Source organism: Maylandia zebra, linkage group LG13 (assembly GCF_041146795.1).
Source record: "Maylandia zebra isolate NMK-2024a linkage group LG13, Mzebra_GT3a, whole genome shotgun sequence".
In the NCBI taxonomy this organism is placed as follows: domain Eukaryota; kingdom Metazoa; phylum Chordata; class Actinopteri; order Cichliformes; family Cichlidae; genus Maylandia; species Maylandia zebra.
The window spans coordinates 3,424,716-3,437,508 of NC_135179.1; the positions used below are offsets into that span (position 1 = coordinate 3,424,716).

At 40.9% G+C, this 12,793-nt stretch overlaps 1 protein-coding gene and 1 long non-coding RNA gene across 2 annotated transcripts; one reads left to right on the top strand and one right to left on the bottom strand.

The window, feature by feature from the left end:
* Positions 1-211: 211 nt before the first annotated feature.
* Positions 212-8,271, top strand: ankrd1a (ankyrin repeat domain 1a (cardiac muscle)). The gene is made up of 9 exons (XM_004570643.2): positions 212-400; positions 2,391-2,576; positions 3,354-3,482; positions 3,882-3,989; positions 4,105-4,203; positions 4,307-4,405; positions 4,629-4,727; positions 5,145-5,243; positions 5,942-8,271. The coding sequence occupies exons 1-9, from the start codon at positions 374-376 to the stop codon at positions 6,032-6,034; spliced, it is 939 nt and encodes a 312-aa protein (XP_004570700.1). The 5' UTR covers positions 212-373; the 3' UTR covers positions 6,035-8,271.
* Positions 8,262-11,914, bottom strand: LOC143421747 (uncharacterized). Its single transcript, XR_013101309.1, has 4 exons — positions 11,831-11,914; positions 9,887-10,074; positions 8,489-8,676; positions 8,262-8,375 (listed from the first exon to the last, which is right to left on the bottom strand). It is a non-coding gene; the product is annotated as an uncharacterized LOC143421747 (long non-coding RNA).
* Between the last annotated feature and the right edge of the window lie 879 nt (positions 11,915-12,793).

Here is a 12,793-nt window from a genome sequence, read left to right on the forward strand (position 1 = left end):
TCAGCATCAGCATTTGGTGCAGAGTAACTCCTCAAAGCTCATCTCCATCTTTGCTCGGTGACACAGACGTGCCAGGATCAGCCCAAAGTGGGCAGCACTCGGGGTGGGACGGGTTGAGTATGGATATGAGGGTGGAGGAGGGGAGGGGGGCAGCGCTGATAACTCTGAGAATGCCACATGAGCACATGAGGACAGTGATGTAATCTGAGCTCAGTGACGGACCGGCAGTTTAGCAAAGCTATATAAGAGGCCGAGGCTCCAGCTGCAGGCAAAGAGACAGAAAGACGGACATACTGAGCATCAGACCAGAGGATCTGTGGACTAAAATCCACCTCCAGGTACCCACGGCACAGTGAAACCATCAAGGAGAAGAATGGGACTGCTCAGTGTTGAAGAACTGGTAAGATGTGCTGATGTGTGCAACTGTAACAGAGAGAAGCAGTGCGAGGAAAGAAGAACAGGCAAGAAACTTCATTTGAAAATGAGAAATCAAATAGACTTTTGTTCCTTATTGTCACATTTCTTTAATTAATTCCTAAATATTATTTAAATTAAACCATTTTTGTATGGAATGGAACCAAAAAGAAGTGATTTTGAATGCACAAAAGTAAAGAGTATAAATATCTGTTGTTGTGTGCAGCAAGAGTTAAAAACAAGAAGCCAGTCAACCTGAAGCAAAATACTAGAACCTGGACCACGGTTGTAGCATCTTTAATTTCCCATGTAAGGCTCTTAGATTGTGATTTTGCACAATGCAAGGGCCTCGATTTGGTTTTGGCGTTGGTGGGGATGATTCACCAAACTCTGCCCAGTTTCTTTTTTCTTTTTTTGCTTCTTCATAACAAAAGGAGAAATATACTTGCCTACATATGCTAGTCTACCTGCTTTTAAACCGTTTAAAATTACAATTCATAGTTTTACATGTGAAATATATAATGTTAAATTACTATTAAACAAATGACTGACTAAGTATTTTAGGCTTTAGTTTACTTCAGTCATATTCCATATAAATCAGGTATCATACAAAAATAGCTTCAAATACAGTCGTGACAATAAAAGAATATGACTTTCAGGACTCAACAAAGTTTACTCAGCTACATTCTCGCCTAAAAATATGTTAAAAGTTAGCATAGTCTGTAACGTTATTATGACGGACACAATATATGAGTGAACTTGACTTTAAGTGAGTTACAGGTTTCTTTGAAAAATACTTTCTTACATCCAGGTTCTTCCTCTTTGCTGCCGTCCTCCTCTCCTCCTCGCAGCGCAGGGTTGCCGCTGCTAAAACTAAACAGAGCTCCCTGAAAGGCACAGCCAATCACATTGGCCATATTTGTCACATGACGGAGGACTCCAGTAGAGAACGTGATTTAACTCTTTCTGCACCGCTGCACCAAATTATTGGCGGGGACATGTCCCTTCCGTCCATGCCACATCTACGCCCTTGGCACAATGTAAATACAAGCTGTATTAAAACATGGCCGTCAGATTCACTTTATTTGTAGTCAAGATTGAGATCAGTAAAAAAATGCTTGTAACAAAGAAAGTACAAGTAAATATTCATTTTTAATTCAGTTACAAACCAGATGATGAAGCAGCTAAAATGTCTTAAAACGTATTTTCAACAATGAATCTGAAACGTCTCTAATTGCACGTGTATTGGAGGTTTCCTTCACATCTGTGACAGCATATCACCATTAACAGTTATTGAAGTATATATAAAAACAAAGAAGACATGAATGCGATTTTCTCAATTCTGTGCTCTGCACTTGTTTGACTAAAGCAGTTTAAAATGTGATGAATTGTCTCTGCACACAACCTGACTGCCTTTAACTCCAAACGCAGGATTTAACTTTTAAATCCATTAAATTCACTCAGTATACTTTCCAAGATGAAAGCACACTGGAGGTAAAAGTGGTTTAATGATGAGGTACCAGAGAGGTTAGCTCAGTCTCAGCCGTGTTTGTTGCTGTGCATTAGACTTGAACATCCCTTTGTTTCCTTCAGCAGTCATTGTTAGAGTGATGCATGGACTACAAGCTGTGTAAATGACTACATGAGTGATTTGAATGGAACAGTTGTGGCTCATTAAAGAGCTGAGTGAGCGTGTGTTAATGCGTTGACACTGTGGTGTGTTTACATTCCTCTGTTTGCAGCAGGCCTTAGCTGTGCTGAGGGGTGCATGCGTTTGACTCTGCAGCAGCAAAGCCAAAGCTCAGTGCATCAGTCTGTGCTTCACACTGCAAATCTATTCATCAGGAAGGTTTTCTTGGTGTTTTTCTGCAAAAGGCACCATTCAGACTTTGGCCTTTCAGCTGTTGGATATATAACAGTTATCAAAATACCACAAAACCACCTCACGACGTCTCCGCCTCTCCTTCTTCCTGCAGGTGACCGGTAAGAGGTCAGAGGGCATAGAGGCAGATGACTTTCAGGGGGGCGTGTACGAGGCGGCCGTCAATCAAGAGAAGCGGGATGATCTCAGATCCCACGGGGAGCTGGGGGTCGGCGGGCGTCTGTCGGAGGAGAGTGACAGCGGCAGCGAACAGGAGGAAGTCAGCGTGGCAGCTCTCAATGTAAGAGCAGCAGCTACAGTGCAATGACAGGTTACACTGAGAAGTATTATTTTACTGACAGCTGTACATGAACATGTCAATATGATTATGTTACACCAGCTGTGACTCTGCAGGTGCAATCACCACCTGCAGCAGCAATGATAGTTACAGGAAAGTCTCATTACTTAAAATAAAATAGGAGTGACAATAATGCATCAAATACAATGAGTACATCACAATATTCAAGTGTTATCAGATACATGTGTGGATAACCAGCGTGAGAATGAATACAATTCTTTTTTGTGCTAATTCAATAAAATGTGACATTATTTAAACTTGATATTTTTAAACAGAAGAACTTACTCATCTCTAGGTAAAAACTACTTAAATATGTCAGTTTTAGAGTTGTGTATCATGTGTAATACGTACTTTTAGTCGTATTTGCGGTTATAGTAATGGTGACAAATTTCAGTTTAAATTCAGGCGTTTCCTTTTTGCCACAGCAGAGAGAATTACAGGTTCAGGATTATGTAATAAGTTAGAGTGACGTCACTTAAATCTGGTAAATGATCTCATCCAAGCACAGAGGTGAAGGAATTTTGAAACCATCTAACTGGTTTTCTCCTCATCTGTGCTGCCACCTGGAGGCATTCAGGAGTATGACAACTTATAACTGCTCATGTTGGCATTTGATTATCATTCAGTGAATAAACAGACCAGTAGAAGTTGAATAATAAATGAAGTCTGTGGTTTTTACTGTTGCGTGCTGACGGCCTCTGTCTTATTTCCACCTGTCAGACGGATAGGAGCGGCAGACTGAAGCTGGAGACGGTGGACGACCTGTTCAACATCCTGCAGCTGAGGAAGAAACGGAGAGAGAGGAAGAGCCCGGTCCTGAAGAAAGATGAGCCAGAGCCTGAGACTGTGGTAAGGTTTTTGACTTTCATGAATTCCCAAATTTTGATTTAATTTAATATTATTAATTTGCATTTGACCAGAAATACTTTAAACCTTGATGACAAGAAAGGGTGCAGTGTAAATAAAATCTATCATTGCATAAATGTGTGCTGATGCTGAATGACGTGAACCAAAGGTCAACTCTTTTATGTATAGAAGTTAACATTGATAAAGCTTCTAAAGTATTACCATGGGCTCCAGGTCACCAATGATATGAGGTATAAAACAGATTTTATTGGACAATAAGTCGATGCATGAAAGTCTGCAATAGAGCTGCAACAGCAGCAGCTTCTCTTGCCGCATGCTCCGAGGCGTACCTTTCTTTTTTCTCTGTTTCTTAATTAAAGTCTCTCTGCACACATTTTCCAGCCGGAGACAGTAGACGAGGAGCTGTTCCTCACAGCAGTCATGGAGAACAAACTGGCTGTGGTGGAGAAGTACCTGTCTGACGGAGGAAGCCCCGATGCAAGCGACAATGTGAGTGTGGCACAGCGATGTCTGCCTGCAGCACGTCAAAATCTCAAAAATTAGCACGTTGAAGTCATGTACAGTAATTACACTTATGAAGCTTATTTTTCTGTATAACGTCCAGTTCCAGAGAACAGCTCTGCACAAAGCCTCTTTCAAAGGACACGTGGAGGTCATGCAAAGACTTCTGGAGGCCGGAGCGGCTATGGAGAAAAAAGACAAGGTGAGCATTTTAAATATGTCACACCTTCTCTTTTACCTCCTTTATTAGTGATGTTTCCTCCACACACACACAGAATTGTTCTAACACGTGTGTGTGTTTTCAGCTGGAGGCCACAGCGGTCCACTGGGCCTGCAGGGGAGGCAGCCTGCCGGCCTTGCAGCTCCTCCTGGATCGAGGAGCCAAGTTCACCTCCAGAGACAAGGTTGGTGGAGGACTTGCGAGGAAGGGTTACTCGAGGTCACAACAGCTGCAGCCGGTTCTTTATTTTGAAAATTACTTTGGCTCCATCTAGTGGTGTGAGCAGCACTCGCCCAGATACTTTCATAAAATACTCTACTTTAGTATTTTCATGACATTTGATTTTCAGAATTTCTTCGTGCATGAACATAAACTCCTCTTCTTCTCCTCCTCATCCTCTTCCTCAGCTGCACAGCACTCCTCTGCACGTGGCTGTGAGGACAGGACACTGCGATTGTGCCGAGCACCTCATTCACTGTGGAGCAGACCTGAACGCCAAAGACAGAGTAAGCACGAAAGTACAAGCAACAGGACTTCAGCAAACAGAGGGTGATGTCACAGCGGCTTCATCCATCCTTTATATACAGTCTATGAAATAATAAAGCCAATTCAGCTTCAGGCACTCCTGCAGAGCGTTATATGGGTAACTCATTGTAAAAGAATTTGTGTTTGTTTGGAGCTGGATGTTTAGCGTTGCATTTTTCTAAAACGTAGAGTTTTAGTTTGTTTCTCGGCTGCTGGATTCTTGTTCCTTGTGGTCTATTTCACCCTGAATTTGGGGCACATTAATAAGTTAAGCACTCGTGTCCTGACACCAGCGATCCATAATTACACAAACCAAAAGATGATGATCGTGATAAATGATAAAAATAGGTGTTCAGTTTATTCTCTGCTGAAATGTGGGTTTTCCTCCTCGGCTGTAGGACGGAGACACACCCATGCACGATGCTGTGAGAATAAACCGATTCAAAATGATCAAGCTGTTGATGATGTACGGGGCCAGTCTCAACACAAAGAACTCTGTAAGTACACAACGCCTCCTCCAGAGAGCCAACTGGGTTTTTGAAACTACACACAATATGTCGTACTCCATGTGTTGTCACACCTGTATTGTTTACACTGATTTGAAAAGCGTAACACAAGCCTTGCATGTGACGTTTTCTACCATTAGGATCACACAGTCACAAGAAGGGACCTAATTTTGTACGCAGGGATATTCAGAGGTGTGATTCTGTTCTGGCATCTTCGTGCTCTTTAATCTGCCTCAAAGCCGGAGGCACCAAGAGCAGCAGTGAGAGTCTGGCCCCTTTAAGAACAGCCATCAGTGACTTTAAATCAGACACAACCTGAAGGAAAGAACTGGGTTGCATTTGAGCAACAGCTTGCCTACCTCCCTGCATTCCTTATGAGTTTCAGCAGCTGGAGGGCGTATCAGCCGAGTCATTAGCTGGGGTACGCTGACTGATTTCCTGGTTTGGGTCCCACCTGAACTAATGCTTCATATCAAGCCCCTCAAAACTTCACTCAAAAAGCTTTGTGTCTTTGTGCATAGTTAAAGTAGACTGATGTCGACAAAACCTCTGCTTTTCTTAAAAAAATATTATGTTGAATAATCTGTTTGTTTAGTGAGAACATGTGCTGCCTCTGCGTTCATCCTGTCTGCAGGGCCAGTACCAGAAAAGGAACATTCAAAGTTTCTTTGTTTCTTTTTCCCTTGCAGGACGGGAAAACTCCAATGGAGACATTGTATTCATGGCAGAATGGAGCCAAGAGCCTCCTGTGCAACTTCAGCGAGGAGAAGCTGGATCAGTAAAAGCCAAGAGAGTTCAGTAAAAACAGGAAGTCAAACTGAAAATCAGCCACAGGATCTCCTGGCCACACTAAGGTCCGCCAAGTGCACACTGCAGTTTATCCCGAGAAGCTTTCCAGAGTGTGGATGCTGTTTTTTCCTACTCACAGATATCGTGTTCCTCAGGAAATGGGCTGATGGACGTTATATGGATGTCATCCTAGTTCAGCGACTTTTCTTTGACCTGCTGAGGTTTTTTTTCCTCTTGTAATATTAATGTATCATATGTACGGTCACCATGGAGACCAGAGTGAAGGAGACAATGTGAATTCTAATCAGGATGATGTCATTATTAGCGCTGATAGATTCACTGATCGCCAAATATTGCTGGACAATGTCTCGGATGACAGTACGTGCTTTCTCCTTAAAGCTGAGTTAAAGTCAGCGAGAAGGTGAATTATTTATTAATGACAATTCAGTATCAGGTTCATTAGCTTCGATTGTTTGATTCGATACGTTTAACAACTGAGTGACTGAGTTATGTTGCAGTTGGTTTGTTGATTTTAACGGTCAGAGTAACTAATTATATGTTGTGAGTCTATTAGGAAGCAACAAATATAACTTGACTGTTTTAGTTTTTGCAAATGTGCTTGTAGTTCAGCTGGATGAGCTGTGTGCAGATTTAAGGTGAAGCGTGCACCGTGTAAAAACACTGCAGCTCAGTGAGCATCATTGTTTCTACGATGATGTGTGTCTCACAGGTTCTTTGGTCTTATGTGTTTGCAGATGAGAGATGAGGCAGGATAAAGTGAGCTTTGGTCAGGTTGATGAAGAGCTCTCCACTTACATTTGATTTCTGTTGAATTCGGACGTCTTTATGTGGTTTTAAAACATGGATGTGGCCACTGTGCAGTGTCCAGCGGTTTGTGAATGACCACTTCAAACTCCCGGCTAAAGTTTTGGCCTTGCACACTTTGGGTTTTTGAAAGCACTAAAGCGTATCCTTCTTTGTTTAATATACTTTAAACGGGACCATAGTTTCCAAAATGAACGTCGTGTTGTATTCCCTCGAACTGAAGCCAGAAACTCATCGCTGAGGTAATAAATCAACTGACTTCTATACACAGCCAAGGAATCGCCACCTACTGGCCATTAAAATACAGTTTAAGGGACACTGACATACGTTTAGCTCATTTTATGTTCGTATTTTTCCCCTTTTCTTTTTTAATAAAAAGTTCTGTTTGGGGTTTAAAAAAGGTAATGTTTTAGACTTTGGTCCCTTTTCTGATTTCAGTTGGTTTCTTCTATTTCTTAAAAAATATACAACTGTGAGAGAGAAGCAGTCACTGTTGGTTAAGAGGAAGTTTTTACGTTTGTGTTTAAAGATGAAATTAACTTTTTTTTCTCTGTTGTTTGATGTAATGAATAAAAGACTGATTTTTAATGTAATTTGCTGTTTATTGAAGGATGCAGTAAATATAACCTGTGCATTACTTTAACAGGCTGCATGTCTGTACAGGTGTATGTGTATAAAAATAACTGTTTACATTTGAAAAGAAAATGTATTTTTTTTTCTTCCCATTTTTCCCATTTTGAGGCTATTATGGGGTTTTATTGGTGATTTCAGGAACAATTCTACATTTTTAATGACAACATCATTACTCAAAAAAACAATGCTTCCCATTACTTTCGATTTGACACATCAGCTGAGAGGAGAGAGCTGAATCCACCGTGAGGCGTTCATTGCACCAACATTTGTAAACGGTTTTGTTTGCATACCAATTTTCTTTCTTTTCCTGCATTTCCAAAATATTTTGCTTCTCCTTCTCTCTGCCTAAATCAAGCCACCTGTCCTACAGTCAGTCACACTGTAGATGGGGTGCTGTCATCCTTAATGCAGCAGCACAAAGATGCCACCAGCTTGTCAGTGAACCAGTCACACATGAAAACGAAAAGAATCAAGTCCGCAAAAGGACTGAGCAGAAATAAGGCCATAATAACATCTGTGGTATGTGTTATAATGTATTGAATGTGATCTAACATGTAAGATCTGATGTGAAAAATCAAAACGATCATTGGAGAGATCATCACGAAGTAGTTAAGGAACAGTAGAACTACTGCTCCCACAATTCTTCGTTTTTCCTTAACAGGCACTGAGGTGGCAGCAGGCAGACACTTGAGGGTCCCTGCTAAGCAGAGGATGTACAGTGGAGCAAGGAGTATGGCCAGAATACAAACAATAAATAGTTTTTCTGCAGCAACGGAGATGGTAATAATGCAAATGACCCAGATCACAGCGCAAGCCAGCATAGAAATCATAGTTTGTCTGATGCTGTCCAACTGTCTGAAGACGATGATAAAAGATCTGCAACACAATACAAAGAGATAATATCATTATTAGAGTACAGAAGTTCATATATCTGCCCATAAGGATGTTTCACTGAGTAATAGAATGGAAGTACAAACAAAGACACGTACCCTTCTAGAGAAATGCATATTTTGAAGCCAAGATTAGCCATCATACTGAAGGCATAACAAGAAACGGAGGAGGAGTTGTACTGAAATTGGTTTGAGTTTGCCACCAAAGCGATCATTGTGAACAGCTGGAGGAGAGTGGTGATGAGGAGGTTTGTGTAGTAGATGACAGGAACCTGCCCGCGTTTTATCTGCAGGAAGTATGAAAGTCACATTAAAGCAGTAATAAGCATGACACATCGTCTCAAGATCTCTACAAGAAATCATGATGTGATGATGTGCTCGGTTCAGTTCAGTCTCTCTACAGTTACAGTGTTCACTTTCAGGGAAATACATGAGTATGACCAGTAATGTGTAGGACACACAAACAGCTTTGGGATTGCATCAGGACGGTTAACTGGTGTGATCGGGCAAATCAAAGCTGCAGTGCTATCCTGCTTTGGTGACCACTTGTGAATAAGGAGAAGCTAAAAGTGATTTTATTTCGGTTACCTGCAGACTGCAACAAGAAATTACCTTTTATAAGTTGCTAAACACTAAAAACAGAGAGGTGCAGGACTGTGCAAAACGTTTGAGCCACACATGATATATTTGGTTTCCAAGGAACCAGACTTTGACAATTTTTTTACAGGCTCTGCCTCCCATTTGACTTTTAAATGGCCGCCCACAAGAAAGCCTGCAGGCTGAGAGCAGATGTTAAACAAATATGCAGGACTGCTTTATTTCATTTGCACAACATCTCTAAAATTAGAAATATCCTGTTGGCTTCCTGTTAAATCCAGAATTCAAAATCCTGCTCCTCACATACAAGGTCTTAAATAATCAGGCCCCATCTTATCTTAATGACCTTGTAGTACCATATCACCCTATTAGAGCACTTCGCTCTCGCTCTGCAGGCCTACTTGTTGTTCCTAGAGTATTTAAAAGTAGAATGGGAGGCAGAGCCTTCAGTTTTCAGGCCCCTCTTCTGTGGAACCAGCTTCCAGTTTGGATTCAGGAGACAGACACTATCTCTACTTTCAAGATTAGGCTTCAAACTTTCCTTTTTGCTAAAGCATATAGTTAGGGCTGGACCAGGTGACCCTGAATCCTCCCTTAGTTAGGTGTAAGCTGCTGGGGGATTCCCATGATCAATTTCACCTTACAAATTCAAAGTGCTTTGAGGTGACTGCTATTGTGATTTCGTCTCTCTCTCTCTCACACACACACACACACACACACACACACACACACACACACACACACACACACACACACGCACGCACACACACACACACACACACGAAGAAATGTTTTATGCCTAAAAGCTGCATGGTGTGATCGACGAACTAACTGCATTTCTACAGGCTGTCAAGCAAATGGACAGACGACAAACAGACAGTAATGTTATTTTTTACTTACAGCACAACATGAAAGCACGAGGAGAAGAATAGTCACAGGAAGGCAGACACATGTGTCAACTAGGAACATCACATGAGCATGAGATGCCATCTCTGAGCGACTGTCTTCACGGTGGAGGTAATGCAGAGGTAAAGTCCACACTTTTCTTCAGCAAACAACCTTCAGTGTGGAATAGCCGATCTTTGCTTCTTCAAAAGAGAAAAAGAAAAAGACGCTGAACTGAACAGTTTGTCTTAAATCGTTTTTCATAAAATGATGCTACCACATGCCAAGAGCTTTACCTTTTTCTGTTTGACTATTTCCTGCCAAAGTTTTTTATGTTTCACAGAAAACCACAGAAAGATCTCTTCTCATACCTCCCACATGCATGTTATTATTCTTCTTATTGGGGGCCCATTGGGAGAGAGTTTCCTTACAACTATTCTACTTTCGCTGAACATAATATGCTAATAATATATATGTTTTTTCCTTATGTATTTTTTTCCCATTTTTTAAGTCTGACAAAGAGAAATTGTGGTTTTCTTTAGTGTCGCCTCTGTGCAAATGCACACAGAGTGTGGTTAGTAAGTGCTTCAGTGGAAGGAAGTCAGTGTAAACTGGAAATATTAGTCATTCATCTGGTGTAAAACAGCACGTACACCCTTTGGCAGATTATGGCCATTTTCTAATGTATGCATTATTCAGTGAGGTCATATCTCATCTTACAAAAAAAACAAACAAAAAACAAAACGCTACTGTGTCCAATATAAGATGTATTATTGTTTTTTGTCTTTTTTGAAATATCACGGTGGGAATAATAGTTTTTATGTGTGTTTTGTTACTGGGTGCACTGCATTTGCAGTAATACATGATAGATATCTACTACTTATTTAATATTGTGATATTCTGGCGTACAGTTATAGCTGACAGTAGAGCAGGGCGATATGACCAAAAATATTTATCATGATATATATTTGAAAATTTGCGATAACGATATAACTGACGATATAATTGACACTAGACAAAATACTTTACAACTCCACAACTTTATTGTGCAAAAAATAAAACATCACTGTATTTTCACTTAAACAAGCAGCTGTTTTTATGTGCATTAAAGTTATATAGGTTAAATAGGACAAACAGATTCAGGGATAGCTTCTTTCCCAGAGCTATCACCGTAGTAAATAAGCACAAAAACAATTGAACCTGCTTAGCTATACCATACCGTCACTGCCATTATATTAATGCTGCTATCCTGTATATATCGTACTTACTATTGTTTGAGTACTTACGATTGTTTTTTTGTACTTTTTATATTTTACATATATATTTATTATTGAATCTTGCACCAAGGGAGTGGCACTCCAATTTCGTTGTACTCGGTACAATGACAATAAAGGCTATTCTATTCTATTCTATTCTATATAAAAATTTATCAGTGCAAATGTATATTCTTTGCTGACAGTTTAACCAAAAGGCATTTCCAGTGGAAATTGGCCGACACATCCTCAGCATAACCATGTATAATATCCACAGAACTTAAAAAGAGCGTATACACACACACAATACGGTAATATTATGTTGAAGCACAGCACGTATCACTTCGTGAGGCTCCTGCCTACGACAGCCGTAATGCTCCGACAATCCATCAAGCGGTGCGGCTTCGATGCTTAGCAAAGTCGCACTAAAACATTTGACAGATTTTCGAGCGCCGTGCACATAAAATCGTTTTGAGGTCAGTAAACACAACCAGAGTTCATACATAAGGCGCACGGGATTATAAGGGGCACTGTCGACTTTCAGAAAAATCAAAGGATTGATTTTAAGTGCGCCGTATTTTCCAAACAACACGGTAATGACGACGGCCCGCTAGCATGCGCTACCAAAAATAGTGCTTTGTTGTGTATCTGACGGACGAAAGCTAAAGCAGTTCCACACCACTGAAGCTGCAGCATTTTTACAAACCAGTTTAGGTTCATCGTTTCATTCAACGATCTGCTTTCGCCCTTCTCATTCTCAGTCGCCGCCGTGCTTTTTCGGCCATGTGCGTATGAAAACAAAGGCACTGCGCATGCGCGTTTTACCCATATTCTGTCGCCATATTTCATTTTCTTATTGTTGCCCAACATTATACCGGTTTTACCGTGAACGGTATGATATGGCCCAGCCCAAGCTGGCATGAGGGCTCCATTTGTGTTTTGTGGAAGGATCGAGGTGTGTAATTAGTCCTAAACAGATTCAGCTGATGTGTATCCGGGACACTGTGCTGTCTCTGATTGGTGAATGGAGGGAAACTTCACTAACGTAAATATAAGAAATTAAAATTCTGCTTTTCACTTTTTGTGCTTTTGATTTCCTTCCACTCCCCAGCTGCCCGTGTTGCGTCCACTATTTAAATTATTCAAACTGTGGTCAAAGCGAGCCACCAGACAGCAACATTAGCCAGAGTAGCAGTCATAGGGTTAGCCTGTGTCAGTTAATGAGATCATGTGTTTCAGCTTAGGGGACACTAACCACAACACTGATGTTTTATTTAGCTTCTTTTAACTGCAAATGACACGCTGCTGTTTTTCAGTGCAGGATGTCAAAACAAAAAAAAATTAACGTTTTTCTCTATTTGTGTGTCGGGTTTTTTGCCACAAAGCAGGAAACAGAAGCACTAAAACAACATCAAATGAGTCATTTCCTAATGCGGCTAATCTTTTCCTTTGGCTGATTAAAATGGAGTTGTTGTTGACCTGCTGTTGGTCATCAGTTCATCTGAGCAGCACTTAATCTTCTCTCAGTATATTACCAAAAATATTAGCTTGTCTGCGTTCACATGCATATGAACTTGAGTGGCATCTCATTTTTAATCCATAGGGTTTGTTATGATGTCGGCCGCCCTGTTGCTTATATAAAAGACTCTCCACAAGGTTTAGGAGTGTG